The sequence below is a fragment of the Salvelinus fontinalis genome, chromosome 19 (assembly GCF_029448725.1).
Source record: "Salvelinus fontinalis isolate EN_2023a chromosome 19, ASM2944872v1, whole genome shotgun sequence".
In the NCBI taxonomy this organism is placed as follows: domain Eukaryota; kingdom Metazoa; phylum Chordata; class Actinopteri; order Salmoniformes; family Salmonidae; genus Salvelinus; species Salvelinus fontinalis.
In genome coordinates, this window is record NC_074683.1 from 39,445,903 (window position 1) to 39,473,105 (window position 27,203).

General features: G+C 46.5%; 1 protein-coding gene across 1 annotated transcript; it reads right to left on the reverse strand.

Moving 5' to 3' along the window:
• Positions 1 to 647: 647 nt before the first annotated feature.
• LOC129816191 (uncharacterized protein DDB_G0271670-like) lies at positions 648 to 22,726 on the reverse strand. The gene is made up of 2 exons (XM_055870431.1): positions 22,722 to 22,726; positions 648 to 1,623 (listed from the first exon to the last, which is right to left on the reverse strand). The coding sequence occupies exons 1-2, from the start codon at positions 22,724 to 22,726 to the stop codon at positions 648 to 650; spliced, it is 981 nt and encodes a 326-aa protein (XP_055726406.1).
• Positions 22,727 to 27,203: the final 4,477 nt, after the last annotated feature.

The window sequence follows — 27,203 nt, forward strand, 5'->3', positions numbered from 1 at the left end:
AATGATCTGCTCTATCAGCTAACCAATGACCTGCTCTATCAGCTAACCAATGATCTGCTCTATCAGCTAACCAATGACCTGCTCTATCAGCTAACCAATGATCTGCTCTATCAGCTAACCAATGACCTGCTCTATCAGCTAACCAATGATCTGCTCTATCAGCTAACCAATGACCTGCTCTATCAGCTAATCAATGATCTGCTCTATCAGCTAACCAATGATCTGCTCTATCAGCTAACCAATGACCTGCTCTATCAGCTAACCAATGACCTGCTCTATCAGCTAACCAATGACCTGCTCTATCAGCTAACCAATGATCTGCTCTATCAGCTAACCAATGACCTGCTCTATCAGCTAACCAATGACCTGCTCTATCAGCTAACCAATGATCTGCTCTATCAGCTAACCAATGATCTGCTCTATCAGCTAACCAATGACCTGCTATATCAGCTAACCACATCTCTGAGGCTGCAAATCTACTTTCTGTTGAGCAGAAATTAATAACATTCCTTTATAGCCTGTGAATGACGGCCTAAGTTATATGAAGGCTGGAACAATGTGCTCATACTTCCTAGAAGGAAATTAAATCAAAGTCTAATTCGATTTTGAATGCTACATTTAAAACACTGCCCCTGCCAGGCAGACACCTAACATCTGACAGAGGATACAGTAAGAATAAATAAACAACACAGGAGCTTTCCATGCAATCTCTGAGAGATGGACTGTAGCTGGACTGTAGCTGGACTGTAGCTGGAGCTGGAGCTGGACTGTAGCTGGACTGTAGCTGTACTGTAGCTGGACTGTAGCTGGAGCTGGAGCTGGACTGTAGCTGGACTGTAGCTGGACTGTAGCTGGACTGTAGCTGGAGCTGTCGCTGGACTGTAGCTGGAGCTGGACTGTAGCTGGACTGTAGCTTGTACTGTAGCTGGACTGTAGCTGGAGCTGGAGCTGGACTGTAGCTGGACTGTAGCTGGACTGTAGCTGGAGCTGGAGCTGGACTGTAGCTGGACTGTAGCTGGACTGTAGCTGGACTGTAGCTGGAGCTGTCGCTGGACTGTAGCTGGAGCTGGACTGTAGCTGGACTGTAGCTTGTACTGTAGCTGGACTGGAGCTGGAGCTGGACTGTAGCTGGACTGTAGCTGGACTGTAGCTGGAGCTGGACTGTAGCTGGACTGTAGCTGGACTGTAGCTGGAGCTGAACTGTAGCTGGACTGTAGCTGGACTGTAGCTGGACTGTAGCTGGAGCTGGACTGTAGCTGGACTGTAGCTGGACTGTCGCTGGACTGTCGCTGGACTGTCGCTGGACTGTAGCTAAACTGTAGCTGGACTGTAGCTGGACTGTAGCTGGAGCTGGACTGTAGCTGGACTGTAGCTGGACTGTAGCTGGAGCTGGACTGTAGCTGGACTGTAGCTGGACTGTAGCTGGACTGTCGCTGGACTGTAGCTAAACTGTAGCTGGAGCTGGACTGTAGCTGGACTGTAGCTGGACTGTAGCTAAACTGTAGCTGGAGCTGGACTGTCGCTGGACTGTAGCTGGACTGTAGCTGGAGTGTAGCTGTACTGTAGCTGGACTGTAGCTGGAGCTGGATTATTGGTTCTGGTGTATGGACCCTGCTGTTGAGTCTAGTTCACAGAGAGTTCATGTGAACAGCAGGTTCTGTCCTGGTTCTTTTGAATGGATTCCCTCTCCTCTCTCTCTCTCTCTGGCAGCCCTAGATAAAGGATGAGGTGCAAGCTTCCAACAAAGGGCTCATCTGCATCCACAACATCAATTGTGTTACAAAGGAGAGGCAGGTTGCGTTGAACAGGGACTCTCTCAGAGCTTTGCACACATGGTCCTTATATGCAGCCAGTGTCCATGATAAACACTGAGGTAACCATTCCAAAACACGGCAAGAGACAACTGCAATTTCATATTTTATCATGAAATGTTAGCAAAGCATTTTCAACGCTGGTGAATTAACAATTACCACATGGAAGATAGAGGTACCGGAGCACCAAGTCTGTGAACAAAAGGCTCCTGAACAGCTTCTACCCCCAAGCCATAAGACTGCTGAACAGCTTCTACCCCCAAGCCATAAGACTGCTGAACAGCTTCTACCTCCAAGCCATAAGACTGCTGAACAGCTTCTACCCCCAAGCCATAAGACTGCTGAACAGCTTCTACCTCCAAGCCATAAGACTGCTGAACAGCTTCTACCTCCAAGCCATAAGACTGCTTAGCCGTTCATTAAATGGCAACCCTAACTATTAGCATTGACCCCCTTACATTACCGCCTTACTCTACCCACACGCTCACACATAATACACTAACACTCCAACACACACACACTCATGCATATTGACGCCACACACACACACTCACACATAGACTCTTTCGTATTCTTTCACACTTAAGTACAACGCTGCTAGTGTCTATTATCTATCCTTTACCCCTACCTACAGTATACTGCTGCTGCTGTCTATTATCTATCCTTTACCCCTACCTACAGTATACTGCTGCTACTGTCTATTATCTATCCTGTTGTCTAGTCACTTTACCCCTACCTACAGTATACTGCTGCTGCTGTCTATTATCTATCCTTTACCCCTACCTACAGTATACTGCTGCTACTGTCTATTATCTATCCTTTACCCCTACCTACAGTATACTGCTGCTAGTGTCTATTATCTATCCTTTACCCCTACCTACAGTATACTGCTGCTACTGTCTATTATCTATCCTTTACCCCTACCTACAGTATACTGCTGCTACTGTCTATTATCTATCCTTTACCCCTACCTACAGTATACTGCTGCTACTGTCTATTATCTATCCTGTTGTCTAGTCACTTTACCCATACCTACAGTATACTGCTGCTACTGTCTATTTTCTATCCTGTTGCCAAGTCACTTTACCCCTACCTACAGTATACTGCTGCTACTGTCACGATCGTCCATGGGAGAGAGATAGGACCAAGGCGCAGCGTGTAAATAATGCATCTTCTCTTTATTTAGGAGATGAACTAACGAAGCAAAACAACAAATCGAAGACCGTGAAACCAAAACCGACTAAATGCAAAACATGCAAACTTGAAACAGACCTAGACACAGACTAAGACAATGACTAAATCAATGACCCAACAAACACATGATGCCTATGGCCGCCTAAAATATGGCTCCCAATCAGAGACAAATGAAAGACACCTGTCTCTGATTGAGAAACCACTCAGGCAACCATAGACATACCTAGAAACCCTCACTAAACCATAGACATACCTAGACATACTCACTCAACCCAACAACCCCTTAACCATATAACCACCCAAACACAAACCTTCCCCATGTCACACCCTGACCTAACAAACATAATAAAGGAAACAAAGATAACTAAGGCCAGGGTGTGACATAACCCCCCCTTAAGGTGCGAACTCCGGGCGCACCAGCACACAGTCTAGGGGAGGGTCTGGGTGAGCTTCCTTCCACGGTGGCGACTCCGGCACTGGTCGGGGTCCCCACCCCACCATAGTCACTACCTGCCTCCGTAGCCTCCTCCCAATGGCCATCCTTCCCCTTAACCCCACTGGATTAAGGGACAGCACCGGACTAAGGGGCAGCACCGGACTAAGGGGCAGCACCGGACTAAGGGGCAGCACCGGACTAAGGGGCAGCACCGGACTAAAGGGCAGCACCAGGATAAGGGGCAGCACCAGGATAAGGGGCAGCACCAGGATAAGGGGCAGCTCCGGACTGAGGGACGGCAGCTCCGGACTGAGGGACGGCAGCTCCGGACTGAGGGACGGCAGCTCCGGACTGAGGGACGGCAGCTCCGGACTGAGGGACGGCAGCTCCGGACTGAGGGACGGCAGCTCCGGACTGAGGGACGGCAGCTCCGGACTGAGGGACGGCAGCTCCGGACTGAGGGACGGCAGCTCCGGACTGAGGTACGGATCCTGGCTGGATGACTCATGGTTGGCTGACGGATCCGGCTGATCATGGCTGGCGGACGACTCTGGCTGGTCATGGCTGAGGAACTCTGGCAGGTCCTGGCTGAGGAACTCTGGCAGGTCCTGGCTAAGGAACTCCGGCAGGTCCGGGCGTAGGGACTCCGGCAGGTCCGGGCGTAGGGACTCCGGCAGGTCCGGGCGTAGGGACTCCGGCAGGTCCGGGCGTAGGGACTCCGGCAGGTCCGGGCGTAGGGACTCCGGCAGGTCCGGGCGTAGGGACTCCGGCAGGTCCGGGCGTAGGGACTCCGGCAGGTCCGGGCGTTGGGACTCCGGCAGGTCCGGGCGTTGGGACTCCGGCAGGTCCGGGCGTAGGGACTCCGGCAGGTCCGGGCGTAGGGACTCCGGCAGGTCCGGGCGTAGGGACTCCGGCAGGTCCGGGCGTAGGGACTCCGGCAGGTCCGGGCGTAGGGACTCCGGCAGGTCCGGGCGTAGGGACTCCGGCAGGTCCGGGCGGAGGGACTCCGGCAGGTCCGGGCTGAGGGACTCCGGCAGGTCCGGGCTGAGGGACTCCGGCAGGTCCGGGCTGAGGGACTCCGGCAGGTCCGGGCTGAGGGACTCCGGCAGGTCCGGGCTGAGGGACTCCGGCAGGTCCGGACTGGGTGGCAACTCATGACTGGGTGGCAGCTCATGACTGTAGGGCAGCCCATGACTGCAGGGCAGCCCATGACTGTAGGGCAGCTCATGACTGCAGGGCAGCTCATGACTGTAGGGCAGCTCATGACTGTAGGGCAGCTCATGACTGTAGGGCAGCTCATGACTGTAGGGCAGCTCATGACTGGGTGGCAGCTCATGACTGTAGGGCAACTCATGACTGTAGGGCAGCTCATGACTGTAGGGCAGCTCATGACTGTAGGGCAGCTCATGACTGTAGGGCAGCTCATGACTGTAAGGCAGCTCATGACTGTAGGGCAGCTCATGACTGCAGGGCAGCCCATGACTGTAGGGCAGCTCATGACTGTAGGGCAGCCCATGACTGCAGGGCAGCTCATGACTGTATTGCAGCTCATGACTGTAGGGCAGCTCATGACTGTAGGGCAGCTCATGACTGTAGGGCAGCTCATGACTGTAGGGCAGCTCATGACTGGGTGGCAGCTCATGACTGTAGGGCAACTCATGACTGTAGGGCAGCTCATGACTGTAGGGCAGCTCATGACTGTAGGGCAGCTCATGACTGTAGGGCAGCTCATGACTGTAGGGCAGCTCTGGCAGCTCCTGCCTGGCTGGCAGCTCTGGCAGCTCCTGACTGGCTGGCGTCTCTGGCAGCTCCTGACTGGCTGGCGTCTCTGGCAGCTCCTGACTGGCTGGCGGCTCTGGCAGCTCCTGACTGATGGACGGCTCTAATGGCTCGGGACAGACAGATGGCTCAGAAGGCGCTGGGCAGACGGATGGCTCAGATGGCGCCGCGTAGCCGGATGGCTCAGATGGCGCCGGGTAGCCGGATGACTCACATGGCACTGGGTAGACGGATGACTCACATGGCACTGGGTAGACGGATGACTCAGATGGCACTGGGTAGACGGATGACTCAGATGGCACTGGGTAGACGGATGACTCAGATGGCACTGGGTAGACGGATGACTCAGATGGCACTGGGTAGACGGATGACTCAGATGGCACTGGGTAGACGGATGACTCAGATGGCACTGGGTAGACGGATGACTCAGATGGCACTGGGTAGACGGATGACTCAGATGGCACTGGGTAGACGGATGACTCAGATGGCACTGGGTAGACGGATGACTCAGATGGCACTGGGTAGACGGATGACTCAGATGGCACTGGGTAGACGGATGACTCAGATGGCACTGGGTAGACGGATGACTCAGATGGCACTGGGTAGACGGATGACTCAGATGGCACTGGGTAGACGGATGACTCAGATGGCACTGGGTAGACGGATGACTCAGATGGCACTGGGTAGACTGGCAGCTCTGACGACTCGGGGCAGACTGGCAGCTCTGACGACTCGGGGCAGACTGGCAGCTCTGACGACTCGGGGCAGACTGGCAGCTCTGACGACTCGGGGCAGACTGGCAGCTCTGACGACTCGGGGCAGACTGGCAGCTCTGGCCGGCTGAGACGCACTACAGGCCTGGTGCGTGGTGCCGGAACTGGTGGTACCGGGCTAGGGACACGCACCTGAAGGCTAGTGCGGGGAGAAGGAACAGGGCATACTGGACCCTGGATACGCACATTAGGCCTAGTGCGTGGTGCCGGAACTGGTGGTACCGGGCTGGGGCCACACATCTCAGGGCTAGTGCGGGGAGCAGCAACAGGACACACTGGGCTCTCAAAGCGCACTATAGGCCTAGTGCGTGGTTCCGGCACAGGTGGTACCGGAATGAGGACACGCACCTCAGGGCGAGTGCGGGGAGAAGCAACAATGCGAACAGGGCTCTGGAGACACCCTGGAATCCTGGGGCGTGGTGCCGGAACTGGTGGTACCGGGCTGGGACGGGAAGGTGTTACAGGAGGTGTAGGACTAGGAATGCACACAGGAGACCTGGTTCGTGGAACTGTCATTCCCAGACGGTTAGCACGCAACTCAGGACGAGCATGAAGAGCTGACTCAGGTAACATCACATCCCGCACACGCTCTGTCGGGTGGATGTCGTGCCTCACGCACCAACACAGCAGCTCCCTCTTCTCACTCTCCTCCAAACTCCTCAATAAATCCTTCACAGTTTCTGTATCCTTCCCACACCCTGGAATCCTGGGGCGTGGTGCCGGAACTGGTGGTACCGGGCTGGGACGGGAAGGTGTTACAGGAGCTGTAGGACTAGGAATGCACACAGGAGGCCTGGTTCGTGGAACTGTCATTCCTAGACGGGTAGCACGCAACTCAGGACGAGCATGAAGAGCTGACTCAGGTAACATCACATCCCGCACACGCTCTGTCGGGTGGATGTCGTGCCTCACGCACCAACACAGCAGCTCCCTCTTCTCACTCTCCTCCAAACTCCTCAATAAATCCTTAACAGTTTCTGTATCCTTCCCACACCCTGGAATCCTGGGGCGTGGTACCGGAACTGGTGGTACCAGGCTGGGACGGGAAGGTGTTACAGGAGATGTAGGACTAGGAATGCACACAGGAGGGCTGGTTCGTGGAACTGTCATTCCCAGACGGTTAGCACGCAACTCAGGACGAGCATGAAGAGCTGACTCAGGTAACATCACATCCCGTACACGCTCTGTCGGGTGGATGTCGTGCCTCACGCACCAACACAGCAGCTCCCTCTTTTCACTCTCCTCCAAACTCCTCAATAAATCCTTAACAGTCTCTATATCCTTCCCATTGCTCACCTCCAGTATCTGCACAACGGGCTCTGGCTCCCTCCTTTCACGCTGCTTGGTCCTGAATGGTTGGGTCATTCTGTCACGATCATCCATGGGAGAGAGATAGGACCAAGGCGCAGCGTGTAAATAATGCATCTTCTCTTTATTTAGGAGATGAACTAACGAAGCAAAACAACAAATCAAAGACCGTGAAACCAAAACCGACTAAATGCAAAACATGCAAACTTGAAACAGACCTAGACACAGACTAAGACAATGACTAAATCAATGACCCAACAAACACATGATGCCTATGGCCGCCTAAAATATGGCTCCCAATCAGAGACAAATGAAAGACACCTGTCTCTGATTGAGAAACCACTCAGGCAACCATAGACATACCTAGAAACCCTCACTAAACCATAGACATACCTAGACATACTCACTCAACACAAAACCACACACACAAAACCCAACAACCCCTTAACCATATAACCACCCAAACACAAACCTTCCCCATGTCACACCCTGACCTAACAAACATAATAAAGGAAACAAAGATAACTAAGGCCAGGGTGTGACAGCTACTGTCTATTATCTATCCTGTTGTCTTGTCACTTTACCCCTAACTACAGTATACTGCTGCTACTGTCTATTATCTATCCTGTTGTCTAGTCACTTTACCCCTACCTACAGTATACTGCTGCCACTGTCTATTATCTATCCTTTACCCCTACCTACAGTATACTGCTGCTACTGTCTATTATCTATCCTGTTGTCTTGTCACTTTACCCCTAACTACAGTATACTGCTGCTACTGTCTATTATCTATCCTGTTGTCTTGTCACTTTACCCCTAACTACAGTATACTGCTGCTACTGTCTATTATCTATCCTTTTGTCTAGTCACTTTACCCCTACCTATATGTACATATTACCTCAACTCCCTCCACTACCTCATACCCCTGCACATTGACTCAGTACCGGTACTCCTTGTATATAGCCTCATTACTACCTCGTACCCCTGCACATTGACTCAGTACCGGTACTCCTTGTATATAGCCTAATTACTACCTCGTACCCCTGCACATTGACTCGGTAACGATACTGCTTGAACTGGCCTCATTACTACCTCATTACTACCTCCACATTGACTCGGTAACGATACTCCTTGTATATAGCCTAATTACTACCTCGTACCCCTGCACATTGACTCGGTAACGATACTCCTTGTATATAGCCTCGTTACTACCTCGTACCCCTGCACATTGACTCGGTAACGATACTGCTTGTATATAGCCTCATTACTACCTCGTACCCCTGCACATTGACTCGGTAACGATACTGCTTGAAATAGCCTCATTACTACCTCATTACTACCTGCACATTGACTCGGTAACGATACTCTTTGTATATAGCCTAATTACTACCTCGTACCCATGCACATTGACTCAGTAACAATGCGCCACGTTATTGTTAATTTATTGTGGTACTATTTCCTTTTTTATTTTGCAAATATTTAAAAACTTTTTAACTCTTCATTGTTGGTTATTAACTTCTTGTGGCTGCAGGGGTAGTATTGAGTAGCTTGGATGAAAGGTGCACAGAGGTGCCCAGAGTAAACGGCCTGCTCCTCAGTCATAGTTGTGAATATATGCATATTATTATTAGTATTGGATAGAAAACACTCTGAAGTTTCTAAAACTGTTTGAATTATGTCTGTGAGTATAACAGAACTCATATGGCCGGCAAAAACCTGAGATAAAATCCAAACAGGAAGTGGAAATTATTAGGCTGGTCGATTTTCAACCAAGATCCCATTGAAATTACAGCGAGATATGAACGAGTTCTCGAATGAGAGACGAATTAGTCAAATCTGCCATGACCTGACCATGCTTTTACCATGCGCGTTCACATGAGAGGGAGCTCTGTTCCATCGCTCATCTGAAGTCAATGTAATTCTCCGGTTGGAACGTTATTCAAGATTTATGTGAACAACATTCTAAAGATTGATTCAATACATCGTTTGACATGTTTCTACTGACTGTTACGGAACTTTTGGACATTTCGTCAGCTTTTAGGGAACGCGCTTCGTGACTTTGGAATTGTTTACCAAACGCGCTAACAAAAGTAGCTAATTGGACAGAAATAACGGACATTATCGAACAAATCAAGCATTTATTGTGGACCTGGGATTCCTGAGGGTGCATTCTGATGAAGATCATCAAAGGTAAGGAAACATTTATCACGTAATTTCTGGTTTCTGTTGACTCCAACATGGCGGCTAATTTGACTATTGTTCTGAGCGCTGTCTCAGATTATTGCATGGTTTGCTTTTACCGTAAAGTTTTTTTGAAATCTGACACAGCGGTTGCATTAAGGAGAGGTATATCTGTAATTCCATGTGTATAACTTGTATTATCATCTACATTTATGATGAGTATTTCTGTTGAAGAGAAGTGGCTATGCAAAATCACTGGATGTTTTTGGAACTAGTGAATGTAACACGCCAATGTAAACTCAGATTTTTTTATATAAATATGAACTTTATCAAACAAAACATAAATGTGTTGTGTAACATGAAGTCCGATGAGTGTCATCTGATGAAGTTCATCAAAGGTTAGTGATTCATTTTATCTCTATTTGTGCTTTTTTTGACTCCTATCTTTGGCTGGAAAAATGACTGTGCTTATTGTGGTTTGGTGTGACCTAATATAATCGTTTGTGGTGCTTTCGCTGAAAAGCATATTTGAAATCGGACACATTGGTGGGATTAACAACAAGATACCTTTAAAATGGTATAAGACACATGTATGTATGAGGAATTTTAATTATGAGATTTCTGTTTTTTGAATTTGGCGGGGGGGGGGTTGAGCAGAATGGCCCCGTAAAAGTGGTTGTTGGGCCAACAGGACATTAGGGCTGGCAGATTACAAGAAACACACGGGCAAATCACATGGACACAGAGAACATGCTTGATGCTTCACTGCGTCCAACATCAACCACATCCACAGCAGCCTGGTGGGTTGCTGTAGGAATCTAACATGGGGTCACTTCTTCACTGATGTGAGAGTATTTGACTACCAATGAAATATTACTGCAATGAATGTGGTTTCAGCCATCATCACAGACAAAATACATGGAGTGAAAATATGTGCTGTTCATCCTTTCAGAAAATGTAATACATTTCTGGGACATGGCTTTATAATATGGCATTATATATAGTGTACTGTATTCTGGGCCATGGCTTTATAATATGGCATTATATATAGTGTACTGTATTCTGGGTAACGGCTTTATAATATGGCATTATATATAGTGTACTGTATTCTGGGTCATGGCTTCATAATATGGCATTATATATAGTGTACTGTATTCTGGGCCATTGCTTCATAATATAGCATTATATATATTGTGTACTGTATTCTGGGTCATGGCTTTATAATATGGCATTATATGTAGTGTACTGTATTCTGGGTCATGGCTTTATAATATGGCATTATATATAGTGTACTGTATTCTGGATCACGGCTTCATAATATGGCATTATATATAGTGTACTGTATTCTGGGTCACGGCTTCATAATATGGCATTATATATAGTGTACTGTATTCTGGGTCACGGCTTCATAATATGGCATTATATATAGTGTACTGTATTCTGGGTCATGGCTTCATAATATGGCATTATATATAGTGTACTGTATTCTGGGTCATGGCTTCATAATATGGCATTATATATAGTGTACTGTATTCTGGGTCATGGCTTTATAATATGGCATTATATATAGTGTACTGTATTCTGGGTCACGGCTTCATAGTATGGCATTATATATAGTGTACTGTATTCTGGATCACGGCTTCATAGTATGGCATTATATATAGTGTACTGTATTCTGGGTCATGGCTTTGTCACGCCCTGACCTTAGAGAGCTTTTTATGTCTCTATTTTGGTTTGGTCAGGGTCGGATTTGGGTGGGTTCCTTTTCCGTTTTCCTATGTTCCTTGTTCTATGTTTTCTATTTCTGTGTGTTTGGCCGTGTGTGGTTCTCAATCAGAGGCAGCTGTGTATCGTTGTCTCTGACTGAGAACCATACTTAGGTAGCCTTTTCCCACCTGTATTTGTGGGTAGTTGTCCATGTATAGTTGCCTGTGAGCACCACGTTGGCATCACATTTTCGTTTTGATGTTTTTTGTTTTGTTGGCGACATCTTATAATAAAGAAGTATGTACGCTCACCACGCTGCACCTTGGTCTACTGTTTCCACCTTAGACGATCGTGACAGGCTTTATAATATATAGAATGAGTTATATATATACACACACTACCAAGCGCAAATTGGCTCTAACCAGAATAGAAAGAGGAGTGGGAGGCCCCGGTGCACAACTGAGCAAGAGGACAAGTACATTATAATGTCTGGTTTGAGAAACAGATGCCTCACAAGTCCTCATTCTTGTTCTGAGAAATGAAGGCTATTCCATGCGAGAAATTGCCAAGAAACTGAAGATCTAGTGTAACGCTGTGAACTACTCCCTTCACAGAACAGCGCAAATTGGCTCTAACCAGAATAGAAAGAGGAGTGGGAGGCCCCGGTGCACAACTGAGCAAGAGGACAAGTACATTATAATGTCTGGTTTGAGAAACAGATGCCTCACAAGTCCTCAACTGGCAGCTTTTTTAAATAGTACCCACAAAACACCAGTCTCAACGTCAACAGTGAAGAGGCGACTCCGGGATGCTGACCTCACAGGTGCTTTTCTTTAAAAAACATGGACATTTCGAAGTGACCCCAAACTTTTGAACAGTAGTGTATATAAATGTATATATAGTGTACGGTATTCTGGTACATGGCTTTATAATATGGCATCTGTCACGATCATGTGGCGGATTGACGGACCAAAACGCAGCACTTGGAAAATAAGCCATCTTCTTTTATTATAAAGATGACGAAAAAATAAACACGAAACACTTAATACAAACTAACAAAACAACAAATGATCGTGAAGCTAAATAACGATGTGCACACACTGGCTACAAACGTTCTGACATAGACAATTACTCACAACCAATGAGAGCCTATGGCTACCCTAAATAAGGCTCCCAATCAGAGACAACCGAAATCAGCTGTCTCTAATTGGGAACTCATTCAGGTAACCATAGACTCTCCTAGACAACTAAACATACATAGACAACGCTAGACACATGTATTCAACACAAACCCATATACTATACCCAACAACCCCTTTACCATAAAAAACACCCAAAACCAACAAAACACAAACATTCCCCATGTCACACCCTGACCTAACTAAAATAATAAAGAAAACAAAGAATACTAAGGCCAGGGCGTGACATAACCCCCCCCTTAAGGTGCGAACTCCGGGCGCACCATTACACAGTCTAGGGGAGGGTCTGGGTGGGCTTCCATCCATGGTGGCGGCTCCGGCTCTGGTCGTGGTCCCCACGTCACCACAGTCCCTAACCGCCTCCTTAGCTTCCTCCAGATGACCCCCCTCCACATTAACCACACTGCATTAAGGGGCAGTTCCGGACTAAGGGGCAGTACCAGGGTAAGGGGCAGTACCAGGGTAAGGGGCAGCACCAGGGTAAGGGGCAGCACCAGGGTAAGGGGCAGCACCAGGGTAAGGGGCAGTACCAGGGTAAGGGGCAGTACCAGGGTAAGGGGCAGTACCAGGGTAAGGGGCAGCACCAGGGTAAGGGGCAGCACCAGGGTAAGGGGCAGCACCAGGGTAAGGGGCAGCACCAGGGTAAGGGGCAGCACCAGGGTAAGGGGCAGCACCAGGGTAAGGGGCAGCTCCGGACTGAGGAATGGCAGCTCCGGACTGAGGAATGGCAGCTCCGGACTGAGGGACTGCAGCTCCGGACTGAGGGACGGCCCATGGCTGGCTGACGGATCTGGCTGCTCATGGCTGGCTGACGGATCTGGCTGCTCATGGCTAGCTGACGGATCTGGCTGCTCATGGCTGGCTGACGGATCTGGCTGCTCATGGCTGGCTGACGGATCTGGCTGCTCATGGCTGGCTGACGGATCTGGCTGCTCATGGCTGGCTGACGGATCTGGCTGCTCATGGCTGGCTGACGGATCTGGCTGCTCATGGCTGGCTGACGGATTTGGCTGCTCATGGCTGGCTGACGGATCTGGCTGCTCATGGCTGGCTGACGGATCTGGCTGCTCATGGCTAGCTGACGGATCTGGCTGCTCATGGCTAGCTGACGGATCTGGCTGCTCATGGCTAGCTGACGGATCTGGCTGCTCATGGCTAGCTGACGGATCTGGCTGCTCATGGCTAGCTGACGGATCTGGCTGCTCATGGCTAGCTGACGGATCTGGCTGCTCATGGCTAGCTGACGGATCTGGCTGCTCATGGCTAGCTGACGGATCTGGCTGCTCATGGCTAGCTGACGGATCTGGCTGCTCATGGCTGGCTGACGGATCTGGCTGCTCATGGCTGGCTGACGGATCTGGCTGCTCATGGCTGGCTGACGGATCTGGCTGCTCATGGCTGGCTGACGGATCTGGCTGCTCATGGCTGGCTGACGGATCTGGCTGCTCATGGCTGGCTGACGGATCTGGCTGCTCATGGCTGGCTGACGGATCTGGCTGCTCATGGCTGGCTGGCGGCTCTGGCAGATCCTGTCTGGTTGGCGGCTCTGGCAGATCCTGTCTGGTTGGCGGCTCTGGCAGATCCTGTCTGGTTGGCGGCTCTGGCAGATCCTGTCTGGTTGGCGGCTCTGGCAGATCCTGTCTGGTTGGCGGCTCTGGCAGATCCTGTCTGACGGACGGCTCTAGCGGCTCCTGTCTGGCTGGCGGCTCTAGCGGCTCCTGTCTGGCGGACGGCTCAGTAGGCTCATGGCAGACGGGCGGCTCTGCAGGCTCATGGCAGACGGGCGGCTTTGCAGGCTCATGGCAGACGGGCGGCTTTGCAGGCTCATTGCAGACGGATGGCTCAGATGGCGCTGGGGAGACGGATGGCTCAGATGGCGCTGGGGAGACGGATGGCTCAGATGGCGCTGGGGAGACGGATGGCTCAGATGGCGCTTGGCAGACGGGCAGTTCAGTCATCGCTGTGCAGACGGCAGACTCCTGCCGGCTGAGGCGCACTGTAGGCCTGGTGCGTGGTGCCGGGACTGGTGGCACCGGGCTGGGGACACGCATCTCAGGGCTAGTGCGGGGAGCAGCAACAGGACGCACAGGACTCTGGGGACACACAGGAGGCTTGATGCGTGGTTTAGGCACTGGTGGTAAAGGGCAGGAGACACGCACCATATAGCTAGTGCGTGGAGGAGGCACTGGTGGTACTGGGTTGGGGCGGGGAGGTGGCGCCGGAAATACCGGACCGTGCAGGCGTACTGGATCCCTTGAGCGCCGAGCCTGCCCACCCTTACCTGGTTGTATGCTCCCCGTCGCCTGACCAGTGCGGGGAGGTGGAATAACCCGCACCGGCCTATGTAGGCGAACCGGGAACACCATGCGTAAGGCTGGTGCCATGTACGCCGGCCCGAGGAGACGCACTGGTGACCAGATGCGTTGGGCCGGCTTCATGACATACGGCTCAACGCTCAGTCTAGCCCGGCCGATACGTGGAGCTGGAATGTACCGAACCGGGCTATGCATGCGTACAGGAGACACCGTGCGCTCTACTGCTTAACACGGTGTCTGCCCGTACTCTCGCTCTCCACGGTAAGTACAGGGAGTAGGCGCAGGTTTCCTACCTGACTTCGCCACACTCCCTTTAAGGCCCCCCCCAAGAAATTTTTGGGTTGTACTCACGGGCTTCCAGCCTTGTCTCCGTGCTGCCTCCTCATATCGCCTCCTCTCGGCTTTAGCTGCCTCCAGCTCTTCACGAGGAAGGCGATATTCTCCAGGTTGTGCCCACGGCCCCTTACCATCCAGTATCTCCTCCCATGTCCATGAATCCTGTGTAGGTAGGTCCTGTTGCCGCTTTCCATGCCGCTTGGTCCTATAATGGTGAGTAATTCTGTCACGATCATGTGGCGGATTGACGGACCAAAACGCAGCACTTGGAAAATAAGCCATCTTCTTTTATTATAAAGATGACGAAAAAATAAACACGAAACACTTAATACAAACTAACAAAACAACAAATGATCGTGAAGCTAAATAACGATGTGCACACACTGGCTACAAACGTTCTGACATAGACAATTACTCACAACCAATGAGAGCCTATGGCTACCCTAAATAAGGCTCCCAATCAGAGACAACCGAAATCAGCTGTCTCTAATTGGGAACTCATTCAGGTAACCATAGACTCTCCTAGACAACTAAACATACATAGACAACGCTAGACACATGTATTCAACACAAACCCATATACTATACCCAACAACCCCTTTACCATAAAAAACACCCAAAACCAACAAAACACAAACATTCCCCATGTCACACCCTGACCTAACTAAAATAATAAAGAAAACAAAGAATACTAAGGCCAGGGCGTGACAGCATCATATATATACAGTGTACTGTATTCTGGGACATGGCTTTATAATATGGCATCATATATATATATACAGTGTACTGTACTGTATGATGTTATTGTATTTTAAAAAATGCAGGTCAGACAGTTTAAAAACCAAGACAATCAACAGCAGTGTTTCTGGTGGTCAGGGCGCATCCCATAATCCTCCAGTTAGATTTTACCCCATCTATCATTATTGTCGTTGGCAAACACAATGTCGTTGGTTCCCAGAAGAATTATAAAATTGCACTGCAGAAGAAAAACAATTTACTGGCACTTTGCCTCACTGAACAGCACTGTCAGAATGCCCGGAGCTATCCATTCTCAACCTTCCATGTTTGACTCCCTGCAGCCCACACCAACCCATGATGTTCTGTAAAGACTGTTCCTGATATGTCTAATGTTAAAATAATAGCATCTGAACACAATGGCTTTCGATCAATAGATGTTTCTGTACTTTTTCATTTAGGATTCAAGCATATAGCATAAGATGGGCATAATAATTACAGACAGAAGGGAATTCGCAGAATAATAGCTGACGAATGTTTCTACATCAAAATAATAAATAATGTTTGAAGGGAATCTATTTCATGCTCTCTAATCAGTGTGCTCCGGAGCACTGTCCTAAAAGACGGAGCAGATAAGATCCGTTTTGGCAGCAGGCTTTTCCACATTAAGACTCTCTCCAACAGGAGTGTAAATGAAGTGGGGAGCCGGTACAGTGTGGCGGAGGAAGCTAGTGGAAGGAGGAACGTGGGCCTGAGGCAGAGTAGAGTAGAGTAGAGTAGAGTAGAGTAGAGTAGAGTAGAACAGTAGCAGAGGAGAGTAGAGTAGAGTAGAGTAGAACAGTAGCAGAGTAGAGTAGCAGAGTAGAGTAGCAGGGTAGAGTAGCAGGGTAGAGTAGCAGGGTAGAGTAGCAGGGTAGAGGAGTAGAGTAGCAGAGTAGAGTAGAGTAGAGTAGAGTAGAGTAGAGTAGAGTAGAGTAGAGTAGAGTAGAGTAGAGTAGAGTAGCAGAGGAGAGTAGAGTAGAGTAGAGTAGAACAGTAGCAGGGTAGAGTAGCAGGGTAGAGTAGCAGGGTAGAGTAGCAGGGTAGAGGAGTAGAGTAGCAGAGTAGAGTAGAGTAGAGTAGAGTAGAGTAGAGTAGAACAGTAGCAGAGGAGAGTAGAGTAGAGTAGAGTAGAACAGTAGCAGGGTAGAGTAGCAGGGTAGAGTAGCAGGGTAGAGTAGCAGGGTAGAGTAGCAGGGTAGAGGAGTAGAGTAGCAGAGTAGAGTAGGAGAGAGGCAGAGTAGCAGGGTAGAGTAGATGGGTAGAGTAGCAGAGTAGCAGAGTAGTAGAGAAGAGTAGAGTAACAGAATAGAGTAGAGTAGAGTAATAGAGTAGCGTAGCAGAGTAGAGTAGCACAGTAGCAGAGGTGGAGTAGCAGAGTAGCAGAGAAGAGTAGAGTAGCAGAGTAGTAGAGGAGAGGCATAGTAGAGTAGCAGGGTAGAGTAGATGCATAGTAGAGTAGAGTACCAGAGTAGAGTTGCAGAGTAGAACAGAGTAGTAGAGTAGTAGAGTAGCAGAGTAGAACAGAGAAGCAGAGTAGTACAAAGTAGCAGAGTAGCAGAGTAGAGTAGCAGCATAGAACAGAGTAGTAGAGTAGTAGAGTAGCAGAGTAGAACAGAGAAGCAGAGTAGTACAAAGTAGCAGAGTAGCAGAGTAGAACAGAGAAGCAGAATAGTACAAAGTAGCAGAGTAGCAGAGTAGAGTAGCAGCGTAGAACAGAGTAGTAGAGTAGTAGAGTAGCAGAGTAGAACAGAGAAGCAGAGTAGTACAAAGTAGCAGAGTAGCAGAGTAGAGTAGCAGCGTAGAACAGAGTAGTAGAGTAGTAGAGTAGAACAGAGCAGCAGAGTAGAACAGAGTAACAGATAGCAGAGTAGCAGAATAGAGTAGCAGCGCAGAACAGAGTAACAGAGTAGCAGAGAAAAACAGAGTAGCGGAGTAGCAGAGTAAAACAGTAACAGAGTAGCAGAGTAGAACAGAGTAACAGAATAGAACAGAGTAACAGAATAGAACAGGGTAACAGAGTAGCAGAGTAGAACAGAGTAACAGAGTAGAACAGAGTAACAGAGTAGAACAGGGTAACAGAGTAGAACAGAGTAACAGAGTAGCAGAGTAGAACAGAGTAGGAGAGTAGAACAGAGTAACAGAATAGAACAGGGTAACAGAGTAGAACAGGGTAACAGAGTAGAACAGAGTAACAGAGTAGCAGAGTAGAACAGAGTAGCAGAGTAGAACAGAGTAACAGAATAGAACAGGGTAACAGAGTAGAACAGGGTAACAGAGTAGCAGAGTAGAACAGAGTAACAGAGTAGAACAGAGTAACAGAATAGAACAGGGTAACAGAGTAGAACAGAGTAACAGAGTAGCAGAGTAGAACAGAGTAGCAGAGTAGAACAGAGTAGCAGAGTAGAACAGAGTAGCAGAGTAGAACAGGGTAACAGAGTAGAACAGAGTAGCAGAGTAGAACAGAGTAGCAGAGTAGAACAGAGTAACAGAGTAGAACAGAGTAGCAGAGTAGAACAGAGTAACAGAGTAGCAGAGTAGAACAGAGTAGCAGAGTAGAACAGAGTAACAGAATAGAACAGGGTAACAGAGTAGAACAGAGTAACAGAGTAGCAGAGTAAAACAGTAGCAGAGTAACAGAGTAGCAGAGTAGAACAGAGAAGCAGAGTAACAGAGTAGAACAGAGTAGCAGAGTAGAACAGAGTAGCAGAGTAGAACAGAGTAGCAGAGTAGAACAGAGTAGCAGAGTAGAACAGAGTAACAGAGTAGCAGAGTAAAACAGTAGCAGAGTAACAGAGTAGCAGAGTAGAACAGAGTAGCAGAGTAGAACAGGGTAACAGAGTAGAACAGAGTAGCAGAGTAGAACAGAGTAGCAGAGTAGAACAGGGTAACAGAGTAGAACAGAGTAACAGAGTAGAACAGAGTAGCAGAGTAGATCAACAGAGCATTAGGGCAGCGGTATGCTCCAGGGGAGTCAGAGCAGAGGCCACATTATACTTTAACAGGGCCAGAGACCCTTGCTGCCTGACAGGCTCACTCCCTCTGTGGACACGCCTGGACCACTGCCACCGTATTCTCCGGACATTTCCATTATTCAAAGATAAATGCCTTGACAATATTGTGTGTCTAAACGCTAGATATGTGTGCTGTTCCACTCCTCCCTTAGCCAAAGGTGGGCTCACCTCCACCCACCGCCAGACACTACAAATGAAATCAAATGTATTTTTGAATGGTGCAGAATGATTTAACCCTGCTTCTCCTGTGCTTTTAGATTGGACCGCAGCATAGGTTAGGGGAAAAGGGAAGCGAGCATTGTATCATTGTTTGTCAAGCCTACTATAAGAACACAATAGCATTGTTATTATTCATATTTACAAAAGAAAATCTTAAATTATTGAATTAGAGCCCATTCATTCTCCAATGTTCAGCATACAATTGAACATAACCATTATGACACATTTGAAATTCACAGTCATTGATTAGGTACATGGTCTTACTGAATGCAAACACTTCAACTCCTGGGATCTCCTTCAATGAATGGTGGGTTATTACAACCGTGTAAAATGTTTTGGACTCGGAACCATCACACCACCAGTCATTAGATCGCTCAGACTTAGAGGATGACAGGCTCCCACCACATCCGTAACCACACTAGCAAGAGACGGGGAAATAATACTGAATTCATACGTGGTCTTCAGTCTTAAAACCTCTTAAGGATCCGCCTCTTTTTTCAATTTTCACCCAAATCTAACTGCCTGTAACTCAGGCCCTGAAGCAAGGATATGCATTTTCTTGGTACCATTTGAAAGGAAACTTTGAAGTTTGTGGAAATGTGAAAGGAATGTAGGAGAATATAACACATTAGATCTGGTAAAAGACAATACAAAGAAAAAAACAACTGTTCTTTTGTATTTTTTTTGTACCATCATCTTTGAAATGCAAGAGAAAGGCCATAATGTATTATTCCAGCCCAGCTGCAATTTAGATTTTGGCCACTAGATGACAGCAGTGTATGTGCAAAGTTTGAGACTGATCAAATGAACCATTGCATTTCTGTTTAATTCTTTTATCAAGACTGCCCAAATATGCCTAATTTGTTTATTAATAACTTTTCATGTTCAAAACTGTGCACTCTCCTCAAACAATAGCATGGTATTCTTTCACTGTAATAGCTACTGTAAATTGGACAGTGCAGTTAGATCAACAAGAATTTAAGCTTTCTGACAATATCCGATATGTCTATGTCCTGGGAAGTGTTCTTGTTACTTACAACCTCATGCTAATCGCATTAGCCTATGTTAGCTCAACTGTCCCGTGGAAGGGACACGGATCCCAAAACGATAACCTCCAAATTCATAAGCCACCGAGGTGGGCATCAAGCCTGGAAAACTCTCAAATTTGAGAAAAGCATCTTCACTAATTCTGCTGATACTAAAGATCGATATACTGTATCTGTTATGCACCGGCACTGGTCTGTTGAAATGAGTCACCAAACAGATGATATGCAGGCTTCTGCAACCTTTTAAGGTCGTAGTAGGATCATTATTTATGAGGAAGAGGTTTGACCAGCATGGCCACCTAGCTAGGTACATCAGGAAGATATAGATCTACTAGCCTGGCCAGCACAGGTAGGATCTCTAACCAGCACAGGTAGAATCTCTAACCAGCACAGGTAGGATCTCTAACCAGCACAGGTAGAATCTCTAACCAGCACAGGTAGGATCTCTAACCAGCACAGGTAGAATCTCTAACCAGCACAGGTAGGATCTCTAACCAGCACAGGTAGGATCTCTAACCAGCACAGGTAGAATCTCTAACCAGCACAGGTAGAATCTCTAACCAGGACAGGTAGAATCTCTAACCAGCACAGGTAGAATCTCTAACCAGGACAGGTAGAATCTCTAACCAGCACAGGTAGAATCTCTAACCAGCACAGGTAGGATCTCTAACCAGCACAGGTAGGATCTCTAACCAGCACAGGTAGAATCTATAACCAGCACAGGTAGGATCTCTAACCAGCACAGGTAGAATCTCTAACCAGGACAGGTAGAATCTCTAACCAGGACAGGTAGAATCTCTAACCAGGACAGGTAGAATCTCTAACCAGCACAGGTAGGATCTCTAACCAGCACAGGTAGGATCTCTAACCAGCACAGGTAGAATCTCTAACCAGGACAGGTAGAATCTCTAACCAGGACAGGTAGAATCTCTAACCAGCACAGGTTGAATCTCTAACCAGAACAGGTAGGATCTCTAACCAGCACAGGTAGCATCTCTAACCAGCACAGGTAGGATCTCTAACCAGCACAGGTAGGATCTCGAACCAGAGATCTCAGCTAATAATGAGATGCTTAAAGGAGCAATCAGCAGTTACTAGATACATTTTTGGACTTATAAATTAATGATATGTACCCATTGATTATTGAAGAATATAACTTAGAAATGCCTCATGAGCTTAGTTCAACTGTCACATTCCATGAGAATCCAAAATATAAGCTTGTTTTATTCCAATGTTTGTAAACAAAGAAAATGTAAACAAAGACTATATAGCCTCAAAACATGGTTAAAACTATAATGGTGATATCATGGATGGTTAGTCCTTGCATTCATAGCTCTGTCAAATTTGAGAGTGGTTGCATTTCTCCAGCCCCATCCTTCAGCTTTTTATCGGACCAGGGATGGGGAGGCCACTTTATTATTGTTTCTACTGCTGATTGTCCCTTTAAAGTGTCACCACCAGCTTATGATAAGTTATTTGATTACCCATTATTTAACTTGCTTTCGTGGATGGACTTCAAAAAATAAAATAAAACTCATGAATAAACCTGTCTGTACAATAATCCATTTTTCATATCTAATGGTCACAGGCTATATTACTGAAATAATGTGTCTAAGATTACAAATGAAAAGCCCACCGGATCATTCTTTATCCTGCAGACAGATTCAATTCCAGACCCTGTTACTGTAATAGGTACACTTGTAACTCTCCATGAATTGGAACTCTAATTATATTAGGGGACTATTTTAAACAAAATAACACATTTCTCAGAATCCATACGTGTAATTTATAGCAAAGCCAGGTTCATTTTCCAGAGCAATCCATTTCTTGGTGTAGTAAAGCACTAACATAATTCTGTAAAGCACAGAGAGCCAGGTATTGCAGTCAGCATAGAAGAGTTTCTAAGACAAATGAAGATGCAATTTATTCAGTCATAATTTCATACAGAAAATGCCATAAAGGAGATCCATATGTCCCTCAGCTAAGGGGAAAGGTACTCGTAATATATTTAGGTTGGAAGCATTATAGATTAGGCAAGGGTTATACGTGACCCCCTTCCTGCATTATCATCAAGTTATTCTCCTGGTAACTGTGGAAGGGATTAACCTTTTTGTTCAGGTACTTTAGATTTGCCCTGGTTGGGTTATGTGTTAATTATAGCAATAGTTTATCATATCAGAACTATCAATTAAGAGATTTGTTCATCAGAAATGTAATTGATGTATTATTTTTGATTAATAGTAAAAGCTCAGTGGACATTGGCTACTGTATTCTGACAGTGATTATGTAAACATTTCAATAAATGCCATTTGTAAACCTGGTCCAAAGCTGCCATAGGAAAGAAGGATGTTTGCAGTATAGTAATAAATATCTAGCTCTCGGCTTTGGCCTGGTAAATATTTGTCTTCATTATTTGCATTTCTGACAAGTGTATCATGCTGCAATGCCAAAATGGTAACTATGTTCTCATTATTTACAGTGTGAATATGAACCTCGGCTCAAATCACACCAGTCATTTTTTTAATTTACATACTGTATGTTTCAAATACCACAATGGAAAGAGCAATCAGTGAATTCCCACAACAAGTAAGACGTGATACCACAGTCCAGGTCTAGTAAAATGTCTTACCTCATCTAGGCTTACTACTGAGTTACCAACATCCCAACTCGACTGAATATAGCTCCAATCAAATCAAATTCTAGAGAAGTTGGCAACAGGTTGGGCTGTTATAAGGTGCGATTTAGGACAGTATTCTCAATGTCCATTCCTTGGTAGGCACAACAAGCTCAAGGCCATTCAGTAGCCGTGGTGGATGTCAGGTTTCACCTTGATGACCTTTGACACACTGTTGGGCTGGAGAAAGGATAGTTTCCTGAGTATGCCGGGTTCATGCATTGAGTTATGCAGCCTATTCTGTTCCACGTCGTTGTAACAGCCATACGCTCAATTATAAGCAAGTCCCTGATCCGTGTAACTGACATCAGACACAGATGTGTCGCTATTGCGTGGCACCTCCAACATACCCCGATGCTGAACTCCTGATATCGACCGACTGCTTCTCTGTTTGTCCAGCATACCCAACGAACGTCTCCCAACTGTCTCCCCGTGGTACTGAAGTGTCCCGGGCTTGTGTTCCCTCGTGACATTAACTTCGCAGGCAATGCCATCATGTCACCTCCCGAGTACAAGTCTAAATATGAGCTCATGTTGTCCCTTACAAATCCACCAAAAGTTAATGATTGCCAGCGTCCCTTTTCCTCAATAGCCTACTGTACTTCTTAGCTCAACGTGTAAATATTACCCACTGAGCATGTGTGGTCTAGGCCCCTTTTATATAATTAGTGTCACAAAGTGGAGTACCCAAGTGAGCTGCATTTATACTGAACAAAAATATAAACGCAACATGCAGCAATTTCATTAGGCCCTAGTCTATGGATTTCACATGACTGGCAGGGGTGCAGCCATGGGTGGGACTGGAAGGGCATAAGCCCACCTACTTGGCAGCCAGGCCCACTGTCTTGGCAGCCAGGCCCACCCACTGGGGAGCCAGGCCCAGACAATCAGAATGAGTTTTCCCTACAAAAAGGCTTTATTACAGACACAAATGCTCCTCAGCGATGTTCTATCGATTCCCAGGGGTCATTTCAAGTTTTCATGTGTATCTAAGCTATTGCCATTCAGGGCAGGTAGAAATTTGGGCTGTATGACGTAGCATTGCGATAAAGCCGCACTCACTACACAGGAAGTTGATAGGAATACAACTTTTAGATCGCGAAAACATCTGATTTCAATATTGTCATAACATGGGAGGCTGTCTTCTCTCAAATCAGCCATTGATAATATGTTTGCAATATTCCTAGCGTGAGAAATGTGTAATTGAACAGAGGGTCGCACACATTTCTCCTATCGATCTGCAAGTTGAACATGGTGAGATTGTAAACTCCTAAATGTATAGTGCAATTTGTTTAGGCGATTTGACAGCTAGTTAGCTACTTCACATTCTGATATTGACGTTGGTATTATTTTGTGTAGCTACGTTTGCTAGCTAGCCAACCAACCAGACCATAGAGAGCATTGCATAGTGGGTTTTGTAGTCGACTGGAGATGCAACAGATTTCCACAACGATTTTCACATATTGCTACCAACCTGATTATAATGACAAAATGAAAAAAAAATGGGGGGAAAATATTGTTTGTTATTTATATTAGTGTTATTTATCACTGTAATTTATAGACATTTGTGGTTTTGGGTGACGTTTTCCTTAAATGCAGAGAACAAATTTCGGTTGAAAGAATTCAGGTGTGCAAGTGACTAGGTTTCCCCTTTCACTTCTACTGCTGCTACTACTACTACTACTACTGCTACCAGTGCTACCACTATTACCACTACAAGCACCAATACCACTACCACTACTACTACTACAATTACTACAACTACTACTGCTACTACTACTACTACTACTACTACTACTACTGCTACTACTACTACTACTACTACTACTACTGCTACTACTACTGCTACTACTACTACAGCTACTACTGCTACTACTACTACTACTACTACTACTACTACAGCCACTACTACTACTACTACTGCTACTACTACTATTAGTGATCCTACTACTACTACTACTGATGCTACTACTACTACTGCTACTACTATGGCTACTACTACTGCTACTACTACTACTACTATGGCTACTACTACTGCTACTGCTACTACTACTACTACTACTACTACTACTGTTGCTACTACTATGGCTACTACTACTACTACAACTACTACTACTACTACTACTACTGCTATGGCTACTACTACCGCTACTACTACTACTACTACTACTACGGCTACTACTACTGCTACTACTACGACTACTACTACTACTACGGCTACTACTACTGCTACTACTACTACTACTACTACTACTACTACCGCTACTACGGCTACTAATACTACTACTACTGCTACTGCTACTACTGCTACTGCTACTACTGCTACTGCTACTACGGCTACTACTACTGCTACTACTACTACTACTACTATGGCTACTACTACCGCTACTACTACTACTACGGCTACTAGTACTACTACTACTACTACGGCTACTACTACGGCTACTACTACCGCTACTACTACTACCGCTACTACTACGGCTAATACTACCGCTACTACTACTACCGCTACTACTACTACTACTACTACTACTACTACTACTACTACTACCACTACTACTACTACTGCTACTACTACTATGGCTACTACTACTACTACTACTACTACTACTAGTGATCCTACTTCTACTCCTACTACTACTACTACTGCTACTACTATGACGACTACAACTACTACTACTATGGCTACTACTACCGCTACTACTACTACGACTACTACTACTACTACGGCTACTACTACTGCTACTACTACTACTACGACTACTACTACTACTACTACTACGGCTAATACTACTGCTACTACTACTACTGCTACTACTACTACTACTACTGCTACTACTACTTCATTTACATTTACATTTAAGTCATTTAGCAGATGCTCTTATCCAGAGCGACTTACAAGTACATACATTCACACCTTTTTGTACTGACCCCCCGTGGGAATCGAACCCACAACCCTGGCGTTGCAAGCGCCATGCTCTACCAACTGAGCTACACGGGACTAGTACTACTACTACTACTACTACTACTACTACTACTACTACTACTACTACGGCTACTACTACTGCTACTACGACTACTACTACTGCTACTACTACTACTGCTATGGCTACTACTACCGCTACTACTATTACTACTACTACTACTACTACTACTACTGCTACTACTACTACAGCCACTACTACTACTACTACTATTAGTGATCCTCCTACTACTACTACTGCTGCTACTACTACTACTGCTACTACTATGGCTACTACTAATGCTGCTACTACTACTACTGCTACTACTATGGCTACTACTACTGCTACTACTACTACTAATACTACTACTACTGCTGCTACTACTACTACTACTACTACTACTACTGCTGCTACTACTATGACTACTACTACTACTACAACTACTACTACTACTACTACTACTGCTATGGCTACTACTACCGCTACTACTACTACTACTACTACTACTACGACTACTACTACGGCTACTACTACTGCTACTACTACTACTACTACAACTACTACTACTACTACTACTACTACGGCTACTACTACTGCTACTACTACTACTACTACTACTACTGCTACTACTACCGCTACTACTACTACTATGGCTACTAATACTACTACTACTACTACTACTACTACTGCTGCTACTACTACCGCTACTACTACTACTACGGCTACTAATACTACTACTACTACTACTACTACTGCTATGGCTACTACTTCCGCTTTACTACTACTACTACTACTACGGCTACTACTACTACTACTACTACTACTACTACTACCACTACTACTACTAATGCTACTACTACTACTACTGCTGCTACTACTATGGCTACTACTACTGCTACTACTACTACTACTACTACTAGTGATCCTACCTCTACTACTACTACTACTACTACTACTGCTGCTACTACTACGGCTACTAATACTACTACTACTACTACTACTGCTACTACTACCGCTACTAGTACTACTACGGCTACTAATACTACTACTACTACTACTGCTATGGCTACTACTCCCGCTTTACTACTACTACTACGGCTACTACTACTACTACTACTACTACTATTACTACTAATGCTACTACTACTACTGCTGCTACTACTACTGCTACTACTACTGCTACTACTACTACTACTACTACTAGGGATCCTACTTCTACTACTACTACTACTACTACTGCTACTACTACTACTACTGCTGCTACTACTACTACGGCTACTACTACTACTACGGCTACTACTACTACTACTACTACTACTACTACTACTACTGCTACTACGGCTACTACTACTGCTACTACTACTACTGCTATGGGTACTACTACCGCTACTACTATTACTACTACTACTACTACTACTACTACTACGACTACTACGGCTACTACTACTACTACTACTACTACTACTACTGCTAC